General features: G+C 34.0%; 1 protein-coding gene across 10 annotated transcripts in view; it reads left to right on the forward strand.

Annotated features, from left to right (window-relative positions):
• The window catches only part of ZNF385B (zinc finger protein 385B), a 393,057-nt gene that overhangs the window by 316,839 nt on the left and 53,899 nt on the right, over positions 1-22,319 (forward strand). For 8 of the 10 annotated variants that reach the window (XM_039470115.2, XM_074399396.1, XM_010351555.3 and 5 more), the window contains 2 exons: positions 1,946-1,984; positions 6,191-6,301. In XM_039470115.2, coding sequence (XP_039326049.1) covers positions 1,946-1,984; positions 6,191-6,301 — 150 coding nt within the window. The remainder of the gene's footprint in view (positions 1-1,945; positions 1,985-6,190; positions 6,302-22,319) is intronic. The other 2 variants (XM_039470116.2, XM_010351578.2) reach the window with 1 other exon arrangement.

A 22,319-nucleotide genomic window follows, 5' to 3' on the forward strand; every position in this document is an offset into this window, starting at 1 on the left:
AAAAGAAAAAGAAAATGGCCCTGGGAGAATAACACACGGATGTCATCATCAAAAGGAAAAAAAATATCAAAGTAGGGGTGGTGGCAGTGGGGACAGATATTTTTGTGCCTCTAATGCCACATTGTTTTGCTTAATGGCAACTTATTTTCCCAACCTCCAATTGCATAGAGTTTGTACTACCTTTTGCACTTTTTAACTTTTACAATTATGCCCTTTTTTGTGTTTTACTCATTTCCCTATCCAGTCTGAGACAGCATCTAAAACATTTTGGAACTGTAGAAATATTTGCTCAATGGCTGATTTGAAATTTTAAAAGTAAAAAACCTGGTTTCTATTTCTGTTTACTAGAACTACCAGGGGCTGCTATACTGTATAAGTAATAAATGCTTAACAAATGCTTTTTAGAAGCATTGATTAAAATAGATCATTAAGTGTAAGGTGAGATTTTCTCATCTTTACAAATAGTATGGGCTGGGCAAGTTGGCTCACATCTGTAATATCAGCATTCTGGAAAGCTAAGTCAGGAGGATTACATGAGGCCAGAAGTTCAAGACCAGCCTGGGCAACATAGCAAGACCCTGTCTCTACCATAAATAAATAATTTTTAAAAAAAATTTAGCTGGGTGGCCAGGCGCGGTGGCTCACGCCTGTAATCCCAGCACTTTGGGAGGCCGAGGTGGGCAGATCACGAGGTCAAGAGATCAAGACCATCCTGACTAACATGGTGAAACCCCATCTCTACTAAAAGTACAAAAATTAGCCCAGTGTGGTGGCATGCACCTGTAGTCACAGCTACTCGGGAGGCTGAGGCGGAAGAATCGCTTGAACCCCAGAGGCGAAGGTTGCAGTGAGCCAAGATTGCACCACTGCACTCCAGCCTGGCAACAGAGCAAGACTCCATCTCAAAAAAAAAAAAAAAAAATTAGCTGGGCACAGTGTCACATGCCTGTACTCCTAGCTACTCAGGAGGCTGAATTGGGAGGATCCTATGAGTTTAAGGCTTCAGTCACACCACTGCCCTCCAGACAGAGACTCTGTCTCTGAGAATTAAATAAATAATATGGATAAAAGAAAGTCCTGTACAATTCTTCAGTGGTCTTTTTGTTTTGTAATGAGGGTGATACCCAAGTTCCCACCCCAGTGCTATCTGATGGCTAGTTAAATCCTTTTGACTCTTGCAAGAATAGACTCAAATGTCATGACTCTTGAAAAGTACTGGGATAGCTGAATAAGTTTATAATTCCATTTTCTATGCCTAAAGTGCCAGATAGCAAAATTTTCTAGAGTCTATATATAATCTAGTATTTGTCAAGTCATTTGAGCACGCAGCCCCCATCTTAGATGCATCCTACCTTTAGTGAAGGTCTGCAGTGTGTTTATTTTCCCTGTGTCTAGGTTTCACTTGCAGCTGCATATTTTTATATGACTTTTTACACTGTGCAGATGTAAATTACTTTTTGGTATACCAAGAGAAAGTAATGCTCTTAAAAAAAAAAACAAAAAAAAAACTCACATAGAGTTGTAGTCCCTGCAATCTCAAATACACCAAAAAAAAAAAAAAAGTTTGTTCTTATTTTGATGTTGAAAATATGATAGATGGTCTGATAAGGCCAACTTCATTAATGCATTTTATAAGTACTACAATATAATTGTTAATTTGTCCCTACATAGCCTCCAATTACCTCCTCAATTCCTGGTAACAGCCGCAACCTCATCTTTTATTTTTATTACCTACCAGTTAATTGCACTTATAGGTCTTGCTTTTCATTTCTGCATGATTTTCACTAGAAAAAGTGGCAAGTGTTAACTTTTGCTGCTTTTCAGTTAGTGTTTCAGGCTTTTTACTCAGAGAAAAGCAAGGAAAATGGGCTTTTCAATTTTTCATGGAGTTGTGCTTCCTAGTCTCAAAATTCCAGATGACTGCTTCTAATTTTTACTTTTTTAGAAAAGAAGAGGCTTATTTGGGACCAATAAATTTTGCCAGGTAAGGAATATTGGTAGCTAGATCTATGTGGTAGGGTATTTTTTTAAAAGCTTCTTTAATATTATTTCCTAATGAATTATAGTTTTTTCAATCCATAGACAGCTTTTTTTTCTTGCACGATTTGAACTAACATGAACTAATTTAGTAAGACTGCTTAATAAGACATTTGTTAATTTAAAAGATATATTGCAAACATTTAAGAAATATTTTTGAAAGTACTTGTTCATTTTTAACAATGTCTATGAATTGCCAACTGAATCTTTAACAATGAGAATTTGTTATATAATTGCAATACCTCCAATAATTTTTGAGTAGTCTGTACATGAAATCATTATGATATAAAACAGTTTTGACTATACTAAACTGAGTTATTTGCATTGATCACATTTTAAGATTTATGATAATGGTTTTATTCATCCTGAATGTTTTATTCATCCTGAAACTTCATAACTGAATAAAAGAAATTATCATCGATTTAGTTACATGCATCTCATTATGACTACAGAGAACTGGCATTACACTAGCAGAGGAAAAAAATGTTGGTTACCATAAGTTAATATCATAGCTATTTTATCTAGCTTTTAGAGCATTGTACTATTGCTAAGAACAAAAATTGAGAATTGTACCACTTTATGCTTTTTATTTAAAAAGTATCTGAAAGCCCTCTTCATTACTGTCACATTTGGATCACATTGAAATAACTCAAGTATTTGTAGTTATTGCATCAGAGGGCAGATACTCAAAACATTAGTTTGGCAGTGTCTGTTTCAAAATCAGATACATTGTCAAATGGGGCATTCTTTTTTGTTCCATTTAAAGTCTCTTTTCAACTAAATCATGTGCCCCAGAGTGACATTTAAATGTGAAAATATAACTATAGAATTTTGTGATAAACAGCAGAAGAAAAGAGATTTAGACTAGAAGAAAAAGTGAATCTTTTCCAGAAACCTATAAGGAAATACAGAATTAAGAGAAAAATAAAGAAAATCTATTCCAAGTGAGACAGATGGGGCTGCAATCTTGATATAATTAGTGATAAGTTACCCAAAGGATGAAAAGGCAGCAAGAGTTTATGACAAGTAGAAAAGAAGGGGTAGAAAGGCTGTGTTTATTTAGTTGATTTTATGCAAAAAATTAAGATTACATATAGAAACTGGAGGAGCCGATTCTGGGGAGAGTTTCATGAACTCCACAGAGAGTTTTAGAGAACAGATGGATGGAAACTTTCCTACCTTTCTATTTGGAGTGCTCAACCACAACTCACCTTTCAGGATGGAGCGCTCTCAGCCTTGGAGACACAAAGGCATATTTTCAGGCCAGTGTGGTGCAAATGTGAAATTTGAGCAGAATAAAACTATTAGGGGCTGGGCATGGTGGCTCACACCTGTAATCTCAGCACTTTGGGAGTCCAAGGCAGGCAGATCACCTGAGGTCAGGAGCTCAAGACCAGTCTGGCCAACCTGGTGAAACTCCATCTCTCCTAAAAATACAAACAAATAAACAAACAAATAGCCAGGTGTACTGGTGGGCACCTGTAATCCCAACTACTTGGGAGGCTGAGGCAGGAAATCTCTTGAACATGGGAGACAGTGGTTGCAGTGAGCCAAGATCGTGCCACTGCACTCCATCCTGGGCCACAAAGCAAGACTTTGCCTCAAAAAACAACAACAACAACAACAACAAAAACTATATTAGGAGTTATGTGAAAAATTATTTAGGCAGCTAACAATTTTTAAAACTTAATGAGAATATTTATATTCGGAGATCTTGTTGGAGCTGTCAATAAATATAATAGTCAACTAAAAACTTGAAACTAGATATTCATAAATGTATCTTTTGTCTTTCTATGTTGTGGCATGAAAACAGGTACGATACATGCATTCACTTTGAGGAAAGTTTTAATGTTGATGTTAATTTCAATATATGTTTTGAAAGGAGTAATAGGAAAGTGTACATTAACTATGATTTATTGTTTAAGTCTATCTTAATTTGATTTAAAGAAAAAATAGTAGTGTATGGATATGGCAAAAAAAAAACGAAAATAGCATGCAGAAAACTGGTATTTAGGAAATATTCATATTGTTTAATCTCTTGTAGTTCACATGTCACTAGATGGGAAGTATTTTCCAGAGTCTGAGAACAGAAACTATCTCAATAAAATTCTCTTGTTTTTTAACTTTGCAAAACAGTGGGATTTTTCATCCTGCCAAGATAAGTTAGTTAGTTTCATTTTTAAGCCTGTCTAAACTGATTTGCCATGTTTGGTAACTGTCAGAAAGTATAGTTTCATATTTTGCAAATAGGTAGATGAGACTTAACTATTTGTGTTTGTGAATAAAATAAGCAAGTAAACTAGGGTTTTATTTTCTGGCCTTTTGACATTTTCTTTGTCCCATGGAGAATTTTTAAAATTATTATTCTCATTAAATAAAATTTGATACAATCAATTATGACCTTCAAAAGTATGAATCCCTAGATTTTCCAGTAATGATATGATAGATTTAGTAGTTAAACAGAATACTCTTAAGAAGTTTTTTTTATTTATTAATTTATCACATATAAAATTGATTTTCTGAGGGGGAAAGTTCTATGAATTTTAACATATGTATAGATTTGTGTGACCATTACATTATAATTAGGCTATAGAACAGTTCTATCTCTCCAGAAAACTTCCCTCTTAGCATTTTTTAAAAGATGGAGACAATGTCTTGCTATGTGCCCAGGCTAGTCTCAAACTCCTGGGCTCAATTGATCCTCCTGCCTCAGCCTCCCAAAGTACTGGGATTATAGGCATAATACTTTGTGCCTGACACCCTCTTAGAATTTTTAAGTGTCTCAAACCACCATAACTGTTCTTTACTGTGGGAATTCATTGCCCTGTTATCTCTCTTGAATTTGTAACCAGAAAATAGGTTAATTTATTATTCAATAACTCTTCAATCCACTTGCCTTTCTAATGTGCTTAACTTCTAATTGCCAATTTTGCATTTTGTTGATTTATAATCATGATCAAAGCTAGTAGTCATTTCTTTCTCTCTCAAATATCAACTAATCCAGTCTTAATCTCTAACCTCAGGAGATTTCCTAGACAATGGTATCAATGCATCTGTCCTCATTGATGTTACATCTGTTTATGAGTAATGTTTTGTTCATCATCTGCATTGCTTTTTAAACTGCCAGTTGTCTGATGTAAATGCTGGAGATTATTATCTGGAGTAAACGAGAGAGTCACTGCTGTGTCTCTTTTCTAGGCTCTACAGACCTAGGTGTTTCTTTCCCTGAGTGTTTTAATGACTTTGTGCCATACATTTTCTGTTTGAGTACTTGTATCACTGTGTATCTCTCTAAATATATGATATGTGCAAATCAAAAGGGGAAAATCACAAGCTATAAATCAAAACTTTACTTGATTAATATTTAAACAAGACTTGCATATTAGCCAAACTGTTTTAGGATTTAAGTGTACAGTTGTGACATGCATTTTCAGTAGAATAAATTTCAGTTGATAGCACATGAAAGTTAATAAATTATTTTAAACATATATTCAATCAGTACTTTCTGTGCTCTGCTAAGAGCCTGTCATTTATGACTTTACCATAAATCAAAAATTAAGAAGCACATATATATTTGTAATAATTGTCATTAACATCATTTGAAGCCATCTTAAGTATTGTTATCTTACACAGGGAAAACATTAACATTTTTAGCTGGGCATAGTGTGGCACAAGCCTGTAGTCCCAGCTACTAGGGAGGCTGAAGCAAGAGGATCACTTGAGCCTAGAGGTTGAGGGTGCAGTGAACCATGATCACACCTGTGCATTCCAGCCTGGGCAATGGACCAAGATCCTGTTTCAATGGAAAAAAAATTAATTTTAACCCTGACCTTTAGATCTTAAGTTTTCTTGTTTTATGAATATTCTAAGGTTTTCCAAGGCTCCCTCTATAGAGATAAGGTTTCTTGGAATATGGTGATTCTCTTGTTGTCTTTTTTGTGTTATGTTTTCAAAGCCATTTTTTGTTTTCATTTATGTCATTTTAAAAAAATTTTTGGTGAAAAATATATTACTATTGAATGAGATTCTTTATTATTCTTGTTTAGAAACTACAAGTTAAAACTTTATGCAGTATTATAGCTACTCCTATTTGCTTGCACTATTGTCTTTTCTTTGAAGTTACAAATTGACTATTTTCTCATTTATTCTTCAGATGGATCCTGTGCAAAAGGCAGTTATTAACCATACATTTGGAGTATCCATTCCCCCAAAGAAGAAACAAGTTATTTCTTGTAATGTGTGTCAGCTTCGCTTTAACTCTGATGTGAGTATCACCTTTTCATTATTTTCTGTAGTTTTTCAGAGCTGAAAGTCTGATCTGAATATATACATTTCTTCCTATTTACATACTCTTTAAAAGCCACTCATATTGGTAGCCCACTTATTTCAGGATGCCAGATTTTCAAAGGATATGGGTTCAGTGCCTTAAACTTGAACAATAGAGTATAGTTGGCCCTCTGCATCCACAGGCTCCATATCCATGGATTCAACCTAGCTCACATTGACAGCATCTTTTAGAATAACAATACAACAATAAAAAATAATACGGAATTTGAAACCAGTAGAGGATTACAGACAATAGTCCATATGTGGCTAATATCAAAAATTAAGAATTTATCTATGCAGTCTCAACTATATCATTTTACACTTAAGTTCACTAATTATATTTACTTGTCAAAACTACTTGAATAGCAGAAAATATGAAAAAAGTTTTAAAATGCAATGAAGATACTTTAAAAATTAAAATGCAATAAATGCTGAAGAAAACTTTTTACTATTTGATATCAAGTGCCACATTTCATGTTTGTGTCAAATTTTGTTAAATACAGAAGAGAATTATTAATTTCCTATATTATTTACATTTTTCCAGAATATAAAACACAGAGAAAGTTTCATAAATTATTTTATCTGGCTAGCATAACCATCCCGCTAAAAAAAGATAAGAAAATGGAACAAATGAATCTCTTTTATGAAAATGAGTTTCTAAATTTATAAACAAAATAACAGGAAGGCAAAATAAGCAATATTACAATATTTGCAATATCCAACTACCAAGTAAAGCCAATGACCAAAGTAAATCAGAATCTGAAGTCTTCATATAATATGTGGTAATTCCTGAATTACTTGACCCCAGAAGCCACTTTGAAAAGAGCTTGTTACCGAATTAATGTTGTTTAGAAATACTAAAATAATAATTACTTTTGTTTGCATATACTATTAAATTATGTTTTAATAATTTACATGGGAAGCTAATAAAAATTACAGTCTTTGGAAAGGAGATTTTTGTCATGATTTATAAAATTATATTTAATATAATTTTAATCAAAAGTCCAATGATTTTTTTAGTACATGATAAAACTGCATGTTCAAGAATCAAAATGTATCTAAATAAACTGGAAAATATACAGTATTAATTCATTTGAAGTCTTAATATTGTTAAGATGTCAGTTCTCCCCCTAGTTGATCTGTAGATGCAGCACAATCTTGATGAAAATCCCAAAATGCTTTTTTAGTGTAGAAAATGGCAAGCTGTTTCTTAAACATACATAGAAAAGAAAAGCCCTAGAATAGCCAAATCATTTTCTTGAAGAACAAATTTTGAAGACTTAACACTTCCTGATTTTAATACTTTCTCTAAAATCTACAATAATAAAGACTGTGAAATTGGTAAAAGAATTGTAGACACATGGATCAATGGAACAGAATAGAGTCCAGAAATATGACTCACACCAACATAGTCAATTGATTTTCAACAAAGTTGCAGAGTGAATTCAATAAAGAAAGGCTAATCTTTTCAACAAATAGTGCTAGAAAAATTGCATATTCATCTGTAAATTAAAAAAACACCTTGACTGCTACCTGATACAAAGCATAAAAATTAATTCAATAGGAGCATTCATAAAATAAAAAATTTTTAAAAAGTATTAAACTTCTAGATGAAAACAGTAGAAAATCTATTTGGCTTTGCATTAGGCAAAAATTTCTTGAAAATAAAAACTGTGAACTATATGAATTTTTATATATTGGACTTTATCAAAATTTAAAACTTCTACTCTAGAAGACACTGTTACACTGTTAAAATGAAAAAAAAAAGCTATAGACTGGGATAAAAATATTTGTATCTGCTTAAGATCTTCCATACAAAATATATAAATAACTTATAATTCAATAATAAATGATAAAATGGGAAAACTATTTGAATAGGCACTTTACCAAGGAAGAAATATGAATGAAAAATAAGCACATAAAAAGATGCTCAGCACGTTTAATGATTAAGGAAATACAAATTAATACCACAATCAGATACCACTATACCTATTAGAATGATGAAAATTAAGCAAATTGATAAGATCTAATGGCTAGGATGTTGAGCAACTGGACCTCTCATACACTGTTAGTGAGAATGCAAAGTGGTACAGCCATTTTGGAAAACAATTTAGCAGTTATTATTAAGAAACTTTATAAAGTTATACATACATTTCCCATATGGTCCAGCAATCCCACTTCTAAGTATATACCCTAGGCAAATGAAAACATATATTTATCCATATGTGCTGCTTAAAGTAATTTTATTCATAATTTCCCAAAACTGGAATTGACCCAAATGTCCATCAATTGTTAAATAAACAAACTATGTTAAAGCCATGCAATGGAAATGAAGAAATAAAAGTAAATAGAAATAAAGAAAAAGAAAAAGAAAGTACTGATACATGCTACAACATGGATGAATTTCAAAGGCAGTATGCTAAATGAGAGAAGTAAGACACAAAGACTATATACTGTATGATTGCACTTTGATAACTTTCTGCAAAAGATGAAACTATGGGGATAGTCAGATAAGTGGTTAACAGGGGCTGAGCGTTAAGTTAGGGGTTCGACCACAAAGGAGAATGCAGAAACCTTTTTGGATGATGAAAATATTCTGTAACTTTATTGCAGTGATGTTTACCTAACAGTCTTTGTTTTTCAAAATTCATTAAGCTGAATACCTAAAAAAGAATTTTACTATATTTAGAGTATACTTGAGTAAACCTAACTAGAAAAAATTAGTGATATGAGCCACAAAATATCTTATAAATAGAAGACTAGCTTATGTTAGAGACATAACTACTAAATATATTAAACTACAATATTACTACTAGATTAAAAGTATAATAAAAGACTTTCGTAAGAATAAACACAATAATTAATATTGAAATAGATTCAAGTAAATTTAACAGTATTGCTCAGTTATTATTCAAATTTTTAGAGTTATACTGAGAAATTAAAGTTTATTGTTATATAAATATGACATGAAAATGTTTACTACTTACCTGACCACTTATAAAATGAATGCCCAACTAAAGACATGCTGCATCTTTAACACTGGCATTCCTGCTGCCACAAGGCCAGACACTTGAAAACATCTCACAGTACAATGCAAACAATAGATTTCAGAATGAAATCGCAAACATTATACAAAAAATGCATACTTTTTTGAAGTTTGCTAATGTAACGTTAGAGAACTGCTTGGTTCAAAGCCACTGAAAAATGAGGATTTGTCTAGTAGAAGAGTTGATTTACAAAGAGTAAAATAACAAGGTTGATGATGGATAGATTCTTCAAAAGAAAAGACGTTGAATACTGACTGAATAATAGGAGCTCAGAGACAATTATGAATTCCTCAAATTAAAAAAATAACATATTTATAGTTCAAAACTGTAATAATATTAAAAAAACATATTGAGGGTGAGTGCAATGACTCATGCCTGTAATCCCAGCACTTTGGGAGGCTGCGGCAGGTGGATCTCTTGAGGTCAGGAGTTCAAGGCCAGCCTGACCAACATGGTGAAAGCCCATCTCTACCAAAAATACAAAATCAGCCAAGCGGGGTGGCACACACCTGTAATCCCAGCTACTTGGGAGGCTGAGGCAGAAGAATTGCTTGAACCCGGGTGGCAGAGGTTACAATAAGCTGAGATTGCTCTGTTGCACTCCAGCCTGGGCAACAAGAGCAAAACTCCATCTCAACACAGACACACATACACACAGAAAAAACTATCCCTTTCCCCTTCTTTCCAACGTTTGTGTCATTCCCTGTTTGTAACCACTTTAATATTGTAATATTTTTTGCCTATCTTTCCAGGGTTTGCTTATGCAAATATAACTAAGTATAAATCCATATTCTTATTTCCTTCCTTTTCTACGTAAATGGTAGCATACTACTGACACTCTTCTTTGCCTTGCATTTTTTATGTTACAATATATTCTGGAGAATATTTTCTATCAGAATATAGAGAGCTCCCTTACTCTATTTATAGATGTGGTAGGCAAAGATGCCCATATCCTAATTTCTGGAACTTGTCAATATATCTTACATAGCAAAGGGGAATTAAGGTAGTGGATGGAATTAAGGGAGCTAATATTCTGACCTCATGATAAAAGGATTACCCTGGATCATCCTGTGGTCCCATTGTAATCAGTAGGTCTTTAAAAGTGGAAGAGGGAGGCAGAAGAGGCAGTCAGAGTGAGGCTATCTGACAAGGAGTCCACCGGCCATCGCTGGCTTTGCAGGGGAAGGAAGAAGCTGCAAGCCAAGTAATGTGGGCAACCTCCAGAAGCTGGAAAGACAAATAAATGGATTTTCCCTTAGAGCCTCCAGAACGAATGCAGCCCTGCCAGCACCTTGGTGTTAGCCCAGTGAGACCCATACCAGATTTCTGACACCCAGAACTGTAAGATAATAAACCACTAAGTTTATCAAAAATTTGCTATGAAAGCAACAGAAAACGAATTCAGTAGTTTATTTGTAGATGTTTCATAGTTTAACTCATCCCTTACAGGGGGACACTTAGATTATTCCTATCTTTTAGTATTTCCTAGATTTTTAGTCTATAAATGGCAGAGCTAGGACGTAAGTCTGGATCTCTTGCCTCTAAATCTATAGCTCTTATTTTGTTGCCTAACATAACTTTACTCATTTCCTGAGCATTTACTGAACTCTTCCTGTGTGATAAACACTTTGTTAATCTCTACAATATGGCCTGAAGTGGACCACATGATCTTTAGGAGGAGTATTCAAGTTCTATAAATCATTTCCATGGTATCTGTCAGGAGCACAGGATATAAACACCTCCATCTTAAAGTCAACAGCTAAACCCCAGAAAAAATGACTATGAATTTTTTTTTATTTGTGTTGTGGGCTGAATTGGGGGAGGCCTAAGAATTTCATTCAAACCCCAGAATTATTCCATGAGTAGTTCTACCTTTGTCTTGAGCTCCATTTGATGTCAGCCATTTTCTTTGTACTTACTAACAGGGACATGGACACGTGCACACATAAGCACATGACCATCAGCCTTCTTGCTCTAGCTCCAAAGTTCCATTGATTATAAAGAAATTAAATTTCTGAGTCATTCTTAGATGCTGGGCAGTAAAGCCACAAAATCTGGATGGCAGATTCACAAATGTGACATATACATGTTCTCAGTGTTTAGTAATGGTGCTAAAATCTGCATAACCAAGTTCTGAAACAGCATTCTTTATTTGGGGGAGGAGTTTATTATTTTATAATTACCCTATTTATATTTTAATGTAAGAATTAAGAAGATGCTTATCCTTGTATTTTAATAACATTTCTAAATCAGCCTGAGACTAAATTGGCTTCACTCTTCAGTATAGAAAATGTTTATTGAAAAATCTGGAAAGCAGATGCACAGTAGACAGATTGCATTTTGCAGTTCTTCATTATCGATATAAAATGTATCAGAGTTGGCTTCCTGCATTAAAATTCAATATGACCTAATTTAAGCGTTCTATATCCCTCTTCATCCAGCTCTTATCATCTTGGTAGAACTACCCTGTTGAAATGCAAAATGCTACAGCTTTATTTGCACAATACACAGTTATGTAAATGAGCGAGTATTAATCACAAATATTTCCCAAATGAACCTTTACAAATTAACACCATTAACTTTGCCAGGGAGCTGGCATTGCAGTCCAGGAATAATATGCTTTCCAACTGAGTTCCAGACATTTACCCAAATGTTTGTATCACCTCAAGTCCTACTTTCTTCTTGACCACCTTTTTTCTAACATGGGGGGCCTTAGCTGAATGAGGCTGCCTAACCCTGAACGTTTCTTTATTCTCCGGTAACTGAGTACCCTACAACTGTAGTATGGTCATAAATTGATAAGCCTAAGTCTGAATCTTTATCATTTAGCTGGAAAATGCCATTTCCAGAGTTAAGCTTTGCCAGCGAATTGAGCTAACATACACTTCAGAAAATTTTGTGATACTAACATTTATCTCATTTTGGCTAAGTTGAAATGGGCAGATCCCAAATAATTTCTAATTTACATATTAGTTTCAATTTCTTGGCGGATAGTAGCAGAAGGATGAAAGAAAGTGATTCTTACACAAAATCAAATCTTTATACAAAATTGAATCAAAATCAAATTCTTAAGCAGATTCTTACACAAAGCAGGGCAACTTGATTCTCTTAAATGTTTAAAAACAGAGATTGTATTATTATTATTAATCTTAGAACACAGTTTATTATAAATACCCTTAATGTATTTCTGAGTCTTGTATGCCTTATAGGCAAATCAAAATGAAAGCCTGGTAATCTTTTTAATCAAATTTTATATACTCTAAGTCAGGAATTAACCCTGAAATTTTGGTACTCAGCATTAATACCACAAGTAATTAAGCATGAGATACATCGTCCCTAAATGTTGACACCATAGGCTTTTATTACTCATTTGGAGCTAGCCCATTTGATTTTTCAAATTTACATTATTATCTTTGAATAATATCATAGACATTGCATCACTTATAGTTTATATTTTATTTTTATGGTACCTGTAGGTTTGTGATCTGTTGGATGTTTTTTATTTTGTTTCTGATTTTAGGTTATCCAGTATCCCTCTCTCTCATTTTAGCCTTCGGTTCTTTTGGCTGTGCTCTATTTTTTCATGTCTGAAGACATAAAGTGACAACCTCATGCCATTTCATTGATTTACATTAGAATGATTAAGTAAAAATGGACAGGAAATTAAGGGTTTGCTTAGGAGTTTAAATGGTAGGGTGACCAACCGCTTCTGTAAACATTTCTGTGGATGACCTAACTGTCCCACTCTTTAGTATAAAGCTCTCTGAAATTTCAGAAAATGCAGTCACTCAATGACTTCCCTCAATTTTCATGGGACTACAGTTAGTGTGCAATTGGTACATCCATAATACCACCTCACTATGCATCTGTATCTTTGTCATCTTAGCAGTTTTCATTTGGATAAGGCCAGTTAGGTTATGCCCTCCTGGGTCTTTCTGCCTATATGTCTTTTTTTGGTTTTAATTTTATTCCAATTTCCTGGTTTCTTTAGCAGTTAATATAATACAATACAAACTTGTATTTGTTTTGCATAAACAAACTTCCCCATCTACCATCTGCCATTTAGAAGGCCTTAGTGCTGCCTCTGCTGGAGGCCCTGGCATTCTCTTTCACCCAGCAGAGACCTCAGCAGTCAAGAGATTAGGAAGGAAGCCACAATTCTGAGTTTCACATAACTCCCTTTCTACATGAAATTGACTGATTTTGCATCTCCCTTGGCCACCAGACCTAACTCTACCTCTCTCCACCAGCTGCCACGAGGCTGCAAGTCCCTGCAGCAGCTGTGTTTTTTTTCTCTGAGAAATCCGATCAACTGGGAACAAGAACCCCATTAGACATTATGTTTGAAGATGTCCCTTGCAGCAAAAGCTGAAGAGTCACACAACTACAAGGGTGCCCACTTGGGTTCTCTGAAGGATCAAGCTTTTAATTTGTCATTATGTAACATTCTCCTAGGGTATTCCACATTTTGCTATTGACTGCCTGGTGCTTGCTTTTAACTCTAGACATTCGATCTGCATGTTCTATGTTTCTCTTTCCCTGCGTTTTCTTCTAAACTAATACATTTCTTCTTCCTTCCTTCTCTACTCAATTTTCTCTTTTCTCTCTCCTCCAACTCTTCTCCTTTATCCTCTCTTCCTCTTTTTCTGGCACAAAAGTACAACAAATGAAATTTTTCCTGTCTTTCTTGGACATTTGTCGTTTATTAAGCTTTTTTAGCTTAACAACTGGATTTTACATCTAGAGATATTTTACTTAAAAAGTCTTTTAGAAGGTTAAAAAATATATTAAGCTTGTTATTTGAAACTCAAACCAACATATTATTTAAAAAATAAATTCACCTTCTATTTTCTGAATATTCAGCTACTCTGTAGTTGATGGTACGTTACCCTAATGGGTTTGTCAGAAAAAACTTTGAACATTCACATTCATGTATATATACATTAACCTATATATATGTATAGTCACATATATGAACATTACCTATACACACACACACACACACACACATCACTGTGTATATATACACACCTATATACACATTCACTGCCTGCCACACATACACATCTACTCATTTCTCTTGAAAGCCCTTAAGATTGATAGCAGCTTCACATATATGAACAGATAAGATAGCACATTCACATATATATACACACGTACACACACACACTTATACACCCTCACTGCAGCCATACATACACATCAACTGCATTTCTTGTGAAAGCTCTTAAGATAGATAGCAGCTTCTTTAATGTATAAACTTGTAGCATATTTATATAATTCTAGATTGTATATACACAATTTCATATAAGCAGTGTGTTAGTGTGTGTGTGTGTGTGTGTGTGTGTGTGTGTGTGTGCGTGTCCAAGAATACTAGTTCGTAGGCTATCATATTTCACCTATACAAATAGTGGCCTCCCATGCAAAACCTAATTAAGCCATGGAAGTTAACCCTCACAGAAAAGCAACTTTATGATAAGGGGGTTTGAAGAAAGTCACATATAAACTGAAGTCTGCAGCAGATGATTAAATAAAGAGATAACCACAGTAGTGATAATCTTATTGTTGGGTTGGGAACCAAAAAGCTAGTTGCAAAGTCTACATCTGCTTTTCAGCAGTACAAATTGTTGAATAAATGAATAACATTGTAAGTTTGAAAAAAACAACTGATTCTGTCAAGAGAAACGGTACTGAAAATAGAAGGAATCGATAGCATCAAATGGAAATCTAGAAAATGATAGCCTGCTTTTGTCAAACATTTTACATTTTTGCCATAAATAAGACTATTTATATTGATTCTTAGGTTTGAAGAGTAGTGAAGCAGATAGGACGTAATTAAAAGTATAAATCTCAGGAGCTTGGGAAGGTAATTCTCTGCTTTGCAGACAGAACTGACAAAATGATGAACATTTTTTTGCTTCAATATGACAGAAATATAGCATGATTACAGGGAGCAGGGACATGTCATGCTCAAAGTTTCATTCAATAGCTGCTTCATAACAAAGTTCAGTCATGTTTTCTGAAGCATATAGTAGTCACTTATTAAATACAAACTTGTTTCCAAAGTAGCACTAAAATGTTATTTAAAAAGTCACAACCTTTCTCAGCATTACCGTGTTTTAAATGGGTATTTGGATAATTTAAGATTGATTTTAAATTTATCACTGAAGAAAAAGAAAAGACAAGGTTAAATGCAAAGTTTAAAAACATGATTATGATGACCCATAAATGTTCATCAAATCCTATATTTAACTAATGGGGAAATTATGCAATATACACCACTCAGTATTTTTTCTGGCTTTTTAAAAAATATATAGATGTCTAACATGACATGTTATTTTAACTATTCATATGTGTTCAATGATATTCAAAGTTTGATGATCAGCCCAATATGATGTTATGAAGCAAAGAAAATATGAACATTACTAGGAGAGTACCAATACTCACCTTCACTTATCATAATACATTCTCATCAGAAAACCATTACGTGTCCACGATTCACTGTCAAAACTGCAAGCTTTTATACATTTCCATTAAATCATAGTTTGCTGATTAAACATTAATAACACCTTTAAAAATACTATGGGTTTTCTTTTTTCCTTTGCAAAATTTCTGTGTTAATAACTCTTTTAGTCAAAAGGAAAAGATTCCCGGAAGGATTCTGAAGTCATTTTGTCAGTAATCTTTCTCATGCAAAGTTGTCCTGCCACTTGGGAGTTGGAAAAAAACTGTTGAGGCTTTGTGTATTTTCCTTCTTCACTTGGTATGGATTTCTTTAGTAAAGATTGGTTGCAGAATCCTTAACAATAAGATGTTTCATTCGATATTTGTGGTTTGGGATTCTTCAGCCGAAAATTTATTCAACATACAATTAAGAACAGGTAGAGTTGCTAGACTGAATACCTGCAGCCTTCCAAAATGATTAGTTGCTGGTTTTAAGTTTAAATTCAGGCTTTATTTAAGATGTACTTGGTTTTCTGTAGCTTATCTTTTATTCAGTATGCTTGAGTGGGCAATTGGCTGTAATTTTCACAATTTATGTAACACAAAAACAAAAGTGAAGCTGAATGGAACAAAAAAAGTAAGTTTACTCCACTGCTTTCAAGTAACAGACTGATTTAATATCAGTTAGAACATTCTGCAGAAGAGTTACCCTTTAGGTACTTTCATTTCTCAAGCAGCTCTTTAAATGAAGTGGAAGCATTTTGCCTTGGAAGCCAGAGAACTTTAGATGTGGTGGGTCAGCATAAAGAGCAGTTTTTTGGGTAAGTCTGACTTGACTGACTGTGAAGAACTTTATGATGTGTGGCTTGGGGGTGGATGCAGGTGGAGATAGCATATGAGGAAGTATTACCTTAGCCAATTTTAAAATTTCAAGCGAAGAAGATTTTGTTGGCAAAATACTGTAGCTGGTTGGCATGATTTATTTAAGGAGAGTAAAAAAGGAGTCAACTTAGCCAGAGAGTTAGGAGAAGAGAGTCAAAGTAGTTCCTGCCTGGAAAGGAAGATCTGAGAAATATACTCTCCAACATGTGGTTATCTAGTGAGGGAAAGAAAACTAATACAATTATAAACACCGCTGAAATTTATGATATTAACATGGTAATATAAATTTAATTATAAATTTAGGAATGGAGACAGTACATGGGATAGAAAAAGGTGAAAAGCTATCATTTGATTAAATCCTCCTCTTCTGTCAGGCCCTGTACTGGGTGTTCTACACATGACCTCTTTGTATTTGCACAAAGTTCCTGGGGGAGGTAAACTGAGAAAGACCTTGAGACATGGTCAAGACCGTCTCTATGTAACATTTTGGGTGTCTGCGTATCTCAAACCCTGATTACTATGACATGTGACTGAATCGTCCCTTCTCACAGGATGAATGTTCCACAGCTTCCTTTGGCAACATGTTCTAGGATTTCATCACTTTTAGTTCTTAATACTCCATCTTACCTAAATCTTAAAAAAAAAAAAAAAAAAAAAAACCGCAAAGAAACCTTTGAACCTTTGCCCATATTTTCCTCACATTAGTTCTGCTTTCCTAGGGCTCATAGAGAGCAAATGTTGGGTTCACAACTTCAAAAGATCAAAGACAAAGACCCTTGAGAATATATGACCCTGTTAAGGCTCCTACTTTGGGGACTGAGAATGTGATTCACCTCATTAATTTGTGCTTCCTTCAAATTAGAAAATGTATTTTAGTTCTAATAAATAATAATTTCATTACTTTCTCAGTGGGACACCTAACATATCTGACATTCCCATTGCAGGCCATTTTTATACTCCCTCCTCTCTAGTAAAAAGGCATTTTCATAAATAATTGTGAAATTACATGACTAATAGCAATAGCCATAAAGAAATTCATAAACTTTTTTAAATTAAAGTTTGAATATAGCACTATGCCACTAGATGTTACCAGTTCACAAAAGGGAAAAAGGCAAATGGTTAATCTTTGTGTTACATTAATGTGTTTTATAACTGGGGAAAAACTTATGTATTAGTCCATCACAGTAATGGACAACACCATTATAGTAACAAGTGAATTTTAATAAAATTAAAATTTTACAATATAGAGTTTAGGTACCCACTAAATTATACCACTAATGTAATAACATTTTAATTTCATTTGTTTCTTATTTTTAAAGCACATGATAACTAAAAGAAGCATACATTTCCATTTTAATGCTACTAGCCAAAATCAGTAAAATATTGCATTATGAGCTACAATTTATATTTGCCAAACAAATTAATACACCTCACATTTGCCACTGTCTCACTTAAATCTAAAACACAAACATTCCAAGTAATCACAAAATGAAAGGATTGAAATTCTGAGGTTTTGTTTCTTTGCCTGTAAATTTACTATGCTATCATTATTGACTTCAAATCGACTATTAAATGCAGGAATCTGAGTGGCACAAGGTTTGCAAACTGGAACTGCATCTGAAACAAGCTTGAAGGATTCCTCACCATTTAGGAACTTACCTCTTATACTGAATGGGTATAGAGGAGTCACTGTGAATTGGAAATTCCATTGTGTAACCTCAAGTTCTCTCTATTGACTGCCATGTAGTCAATTTAAAAATTTGAAAAAGCCCTCATTTTAAGCTTACATATATATTATTAAAACTCAACTGCAACCACAGCAATTGTTTATTTAAAACTTAGACAAACAAAAAAACTGTTTTTCAGAGAAGAGTATTTTGTTATTCATTACACATTACCAGTATGTTATGGTGATAAAAAGTAGGCTGATTTTTTGTCAGTTTTATTATTTTTTTTAAACAAATTGAAACCCTATTTCCTGTACCTGAAGTGAACAGTCCCATAGCCCTACCTTCAGTATACCACTGATATTTGTCATTCAATTAATAGGAATTCTAGTTCTGCTTTAAATACATGTTACATTTAGCACAGGAGATATGTAGGGCTAACTTGTAATCACCAAAAGTTTCCTTTTTGTTTTCAATAATTCTCACTGAATGTTCTCTGAAAAGTAATTTTCATTATCTCTCAACTATGAGCTTAAAGTGATTACCCAGTTTTTCCCTGGAAAGAAATAACATTCTATTATATGGGGGACAGCTATAGAACCCTTTTATGTGATGATTTATTTTTAAATGTTGTGAATTTTAGTGGCCTTTTCTTATATCATTTAAGAGGAATGGAAAAGGCTAGATTCACTAAAGGAATAGTTAGGTTGTTACTGTTTTGTAATTTAAATTGTTTAAGCCAACAACATGTCCTGTATACACTGCTACACTAAAAATACTAATAATTTCTTTTTAAGACTTATACATTTACATAGATAATTATAGAAGGGGATATTCATTAATATCTGTAAATGCTAAGAAAATGATGAATGTCTGTATTTGTAAAATAGAATAGAATTACTGAATTTGCAGATGTAGATATACAAATATAAAATTTGAATATGTGAAAGACATTCTTGGTATGCTAGCTTTCTAGAGATTTAGACATTGAATAATTGTCTTTGGATACGTTTTCATTTTCATAAATGCAGTAAATTCTTATTAAATTGGACTACGTTAATTAAGGATTTGTGATCATTCCCGTATAAGCAAATTGTACTTTTGTTGGTCCAAATTCTTTCTTCAAAGATAATGCAAATGATTGTCACAAAGGAGGTTGAAGCATAGAGATTAGAACACAAGTAGAACCACTCTTTCAATCATACGTAAGCACTTAGGGCCACTAATTAAAACACAAGCAATGATAATGATACAAAATAATTCTTACCAGGCACGGTGGCTCATGCCTGTCTTCCCAACACTTTGGGAAGCTGAGATAGGCAGAACACCTGAGTCCAGGAGTTCCAGACCAGCCTGGGCAACATGCCAAAACCCCATCTCTATAAAAAATACAAAAATTAGCAAAGCCTATTGGCATATACCTGTAGTCCCAGCTACTTGGGAAGCTGAAGTGGGAAGAGTACTTTGAGCCCAGGAGGTCAAGGCAGCAGTGAGCCATGATTGCACCACTGCACTGCAGCCTGGGTGACAGAGCAAGACTCTATCTCAAAATAAAAATAAATAAAATAAATAAATTATATATATATATATATATTTATTTATATATATATCACACCCACATATATACACACATATTTTAACAAACCATTTAAAAATTCTTGGTAACAGTTATCGACTAACAGCATTTCTGCAAAAATGTTCTACTTTTTAAACTTTATTGTTTTACCATTTCATTATGCCCTTTATCTAGATTAGTCCACATGAATGCACCTTTTCTGAAATTATGATCATTCAATAATATCTAATACTATTGCCTTTTTGAAAAAAAAAAAAAAGAATATTTTTGTTACTTTGTTAACATTCTCTTTCAGGTCAAGTGTTTAACCTAGATAATTAGATTCACGTTCCAAGCCAAGCAAATACGGTCTTGAGGTCTGAGTTAACGAATTTAGTTACTTACACTGATCAAATTAGCTGAATGATCAATAAATCCCTGGTTATGTGTTCTGACCTATTATGTGTCTATTTTGATGAATGAGTGATTGATCCATTATATATAAGAATTATTTTCCAGATAATTGAGCTATTGGTCCATTGTAAATCTGATCATTCTGTACTAAGACTGGTCAAGCAGCCAGATCCAGAAATTTATGCCAATCAGTGACTCTTGCTTTACTTCTCTGCTTCCAGTAATAGTTGTAGAGCCTATGTGATTAATTTGTACATGTGGCTATTTTTTATGGTGTGTGTGTGTGTGTGTGTGTGTGTGTGTGTGTGTGTGAACTAGGCAGAAATAACTCAGAAATCTAAGTAGGAGTAAGAGTACTAAAAGATGCTCACTTGGTTGTGGCCACTCTTAATACCAAAATTTTCACTGTTAGTCACCTAGCATCCTGGAAATCCCGGTTCCTAACCAGCCATGCCCTTCTCTAGGCTGCTGCCTCATTGCTTGCCATGCTTCAGCCACAAGGGCTTTTATTTCCATAAATCTGCCAAGCTACTTTTGCCCCTTCCAGTTTGGGCCTAGTTCAAAATTCCTCTTTCAGGTCTCACCTTCAATGTCCCTTCTTCAGAGGAGATTTTCTAGATTCCATAGTCCAAATTAGCTCTACCCCCGAAAATAATTTGATAACGTTCTGTAAACTCTATGACATACATCAAAATTAGTAAAGGTATCTCTATGTAGCTGTTATTTAATACCTGTTCCCTACACACACACGATTGTTTTTGGTTCTATTAGAACACAGACTGGGTCTGTTGTCCATTGCTAACTACCTGGTGCCTAGCATAATGCATATTACTTGAATAAATAAATGATTCTAAGAGGGATCTTTAACTTATGACAACCTAAGGATTCATTGAGAATTACTGGATGTTTTCTACAGTGAAAATTACACATTATATGGGTCACAGAAGGTCATATTCCCAAATCTGTTTTCATCTCCAGACCATCCACTGTAAGGAAATGAAGATCACCTTTTACCAGAGTATCTAACAGGGAAGAGTCTATTCTGTTTTGGATCCTCCACTGTACAGGCTGTTAGGACCTGGGTTTCTCTCTTGTTTGGGGACCCTATGGTGCAGTGGTTAAGAGCCCAATCCTTTAATTCTGGATTTGAATCCAAGATCTTTCATTTCTGGTAGTGTGATACTGACCAATTACTTTATTCTGGAGTATCTCTAAACTGAGGCTAATAATATTTGCCTCATATAATTTTATAAGAGTTAACTGTAGTATTGCATGTGAAGTGCTTAGCACTGTGCCTGGTACATGGCAAATAATAAATGATAGCTGTTTGTCACTATTTTATTATTGAAGTTAGAGTAATTTTTGTAATCTGACATTTTTTTGCACCCCTTTTGGATGCCATGTTCTTTCTATGGCTCTGTACTCTTCAACTCTTTGAGGCTATGGGCAAGGTGCTATAATGTCCCTTGAAGCAATAGTCCAAACAAGCTCTTTATTTTATACAAACTTGGCTACTTCTACATTTCTGATGCAGCATTATCAAACATTCTTCCAGGCCATGAGGACCTCATCTTGTTTCCCAATAATTTCACGAGGGTTGCCTTGAAATTTTAGAAGAGTATTTTAGCACACTGAAGGTGTTGTATGTCCATTAAGACCACTTTCTCTTTAATAGTTCTGTGTATTTTTAAATTATTTTTCTTTTGAAATATTTTCTTCCCTTGTCCTCTGTGTCTTATTACCCTCTTGTTTATCCAGCTTATCTGGTAGCCCCTTTTCTGTATTCTGCATTGACTTAAAATCTTCATGCTACCTATTAAATATGGCCGTTTCTCAAGATTCTTTTCTCAAATAGACTTTCTCTTCTCGCTACTTAATTCCTCAGAAATCTTGTCTATTTCCAAAGCTTCATCTATCATCCATCATCTTAGCAGATGGTTTCCTAGT

This window comes from Saimiri boliviensis, chromosome 5, assembly GCF_048565385.1.
Source record: "Saimiri boliviensis isolate mSaiBol1 chromosome 5, mSaiBol1.pri, whole genome shotgun sequence".
Classification (NCBI taxonomy): Eukaryota; Metazoa; Chordata; class Mammalia; order Primates; family Cebidae; genus Saimiri; species Saimiri boliviensis.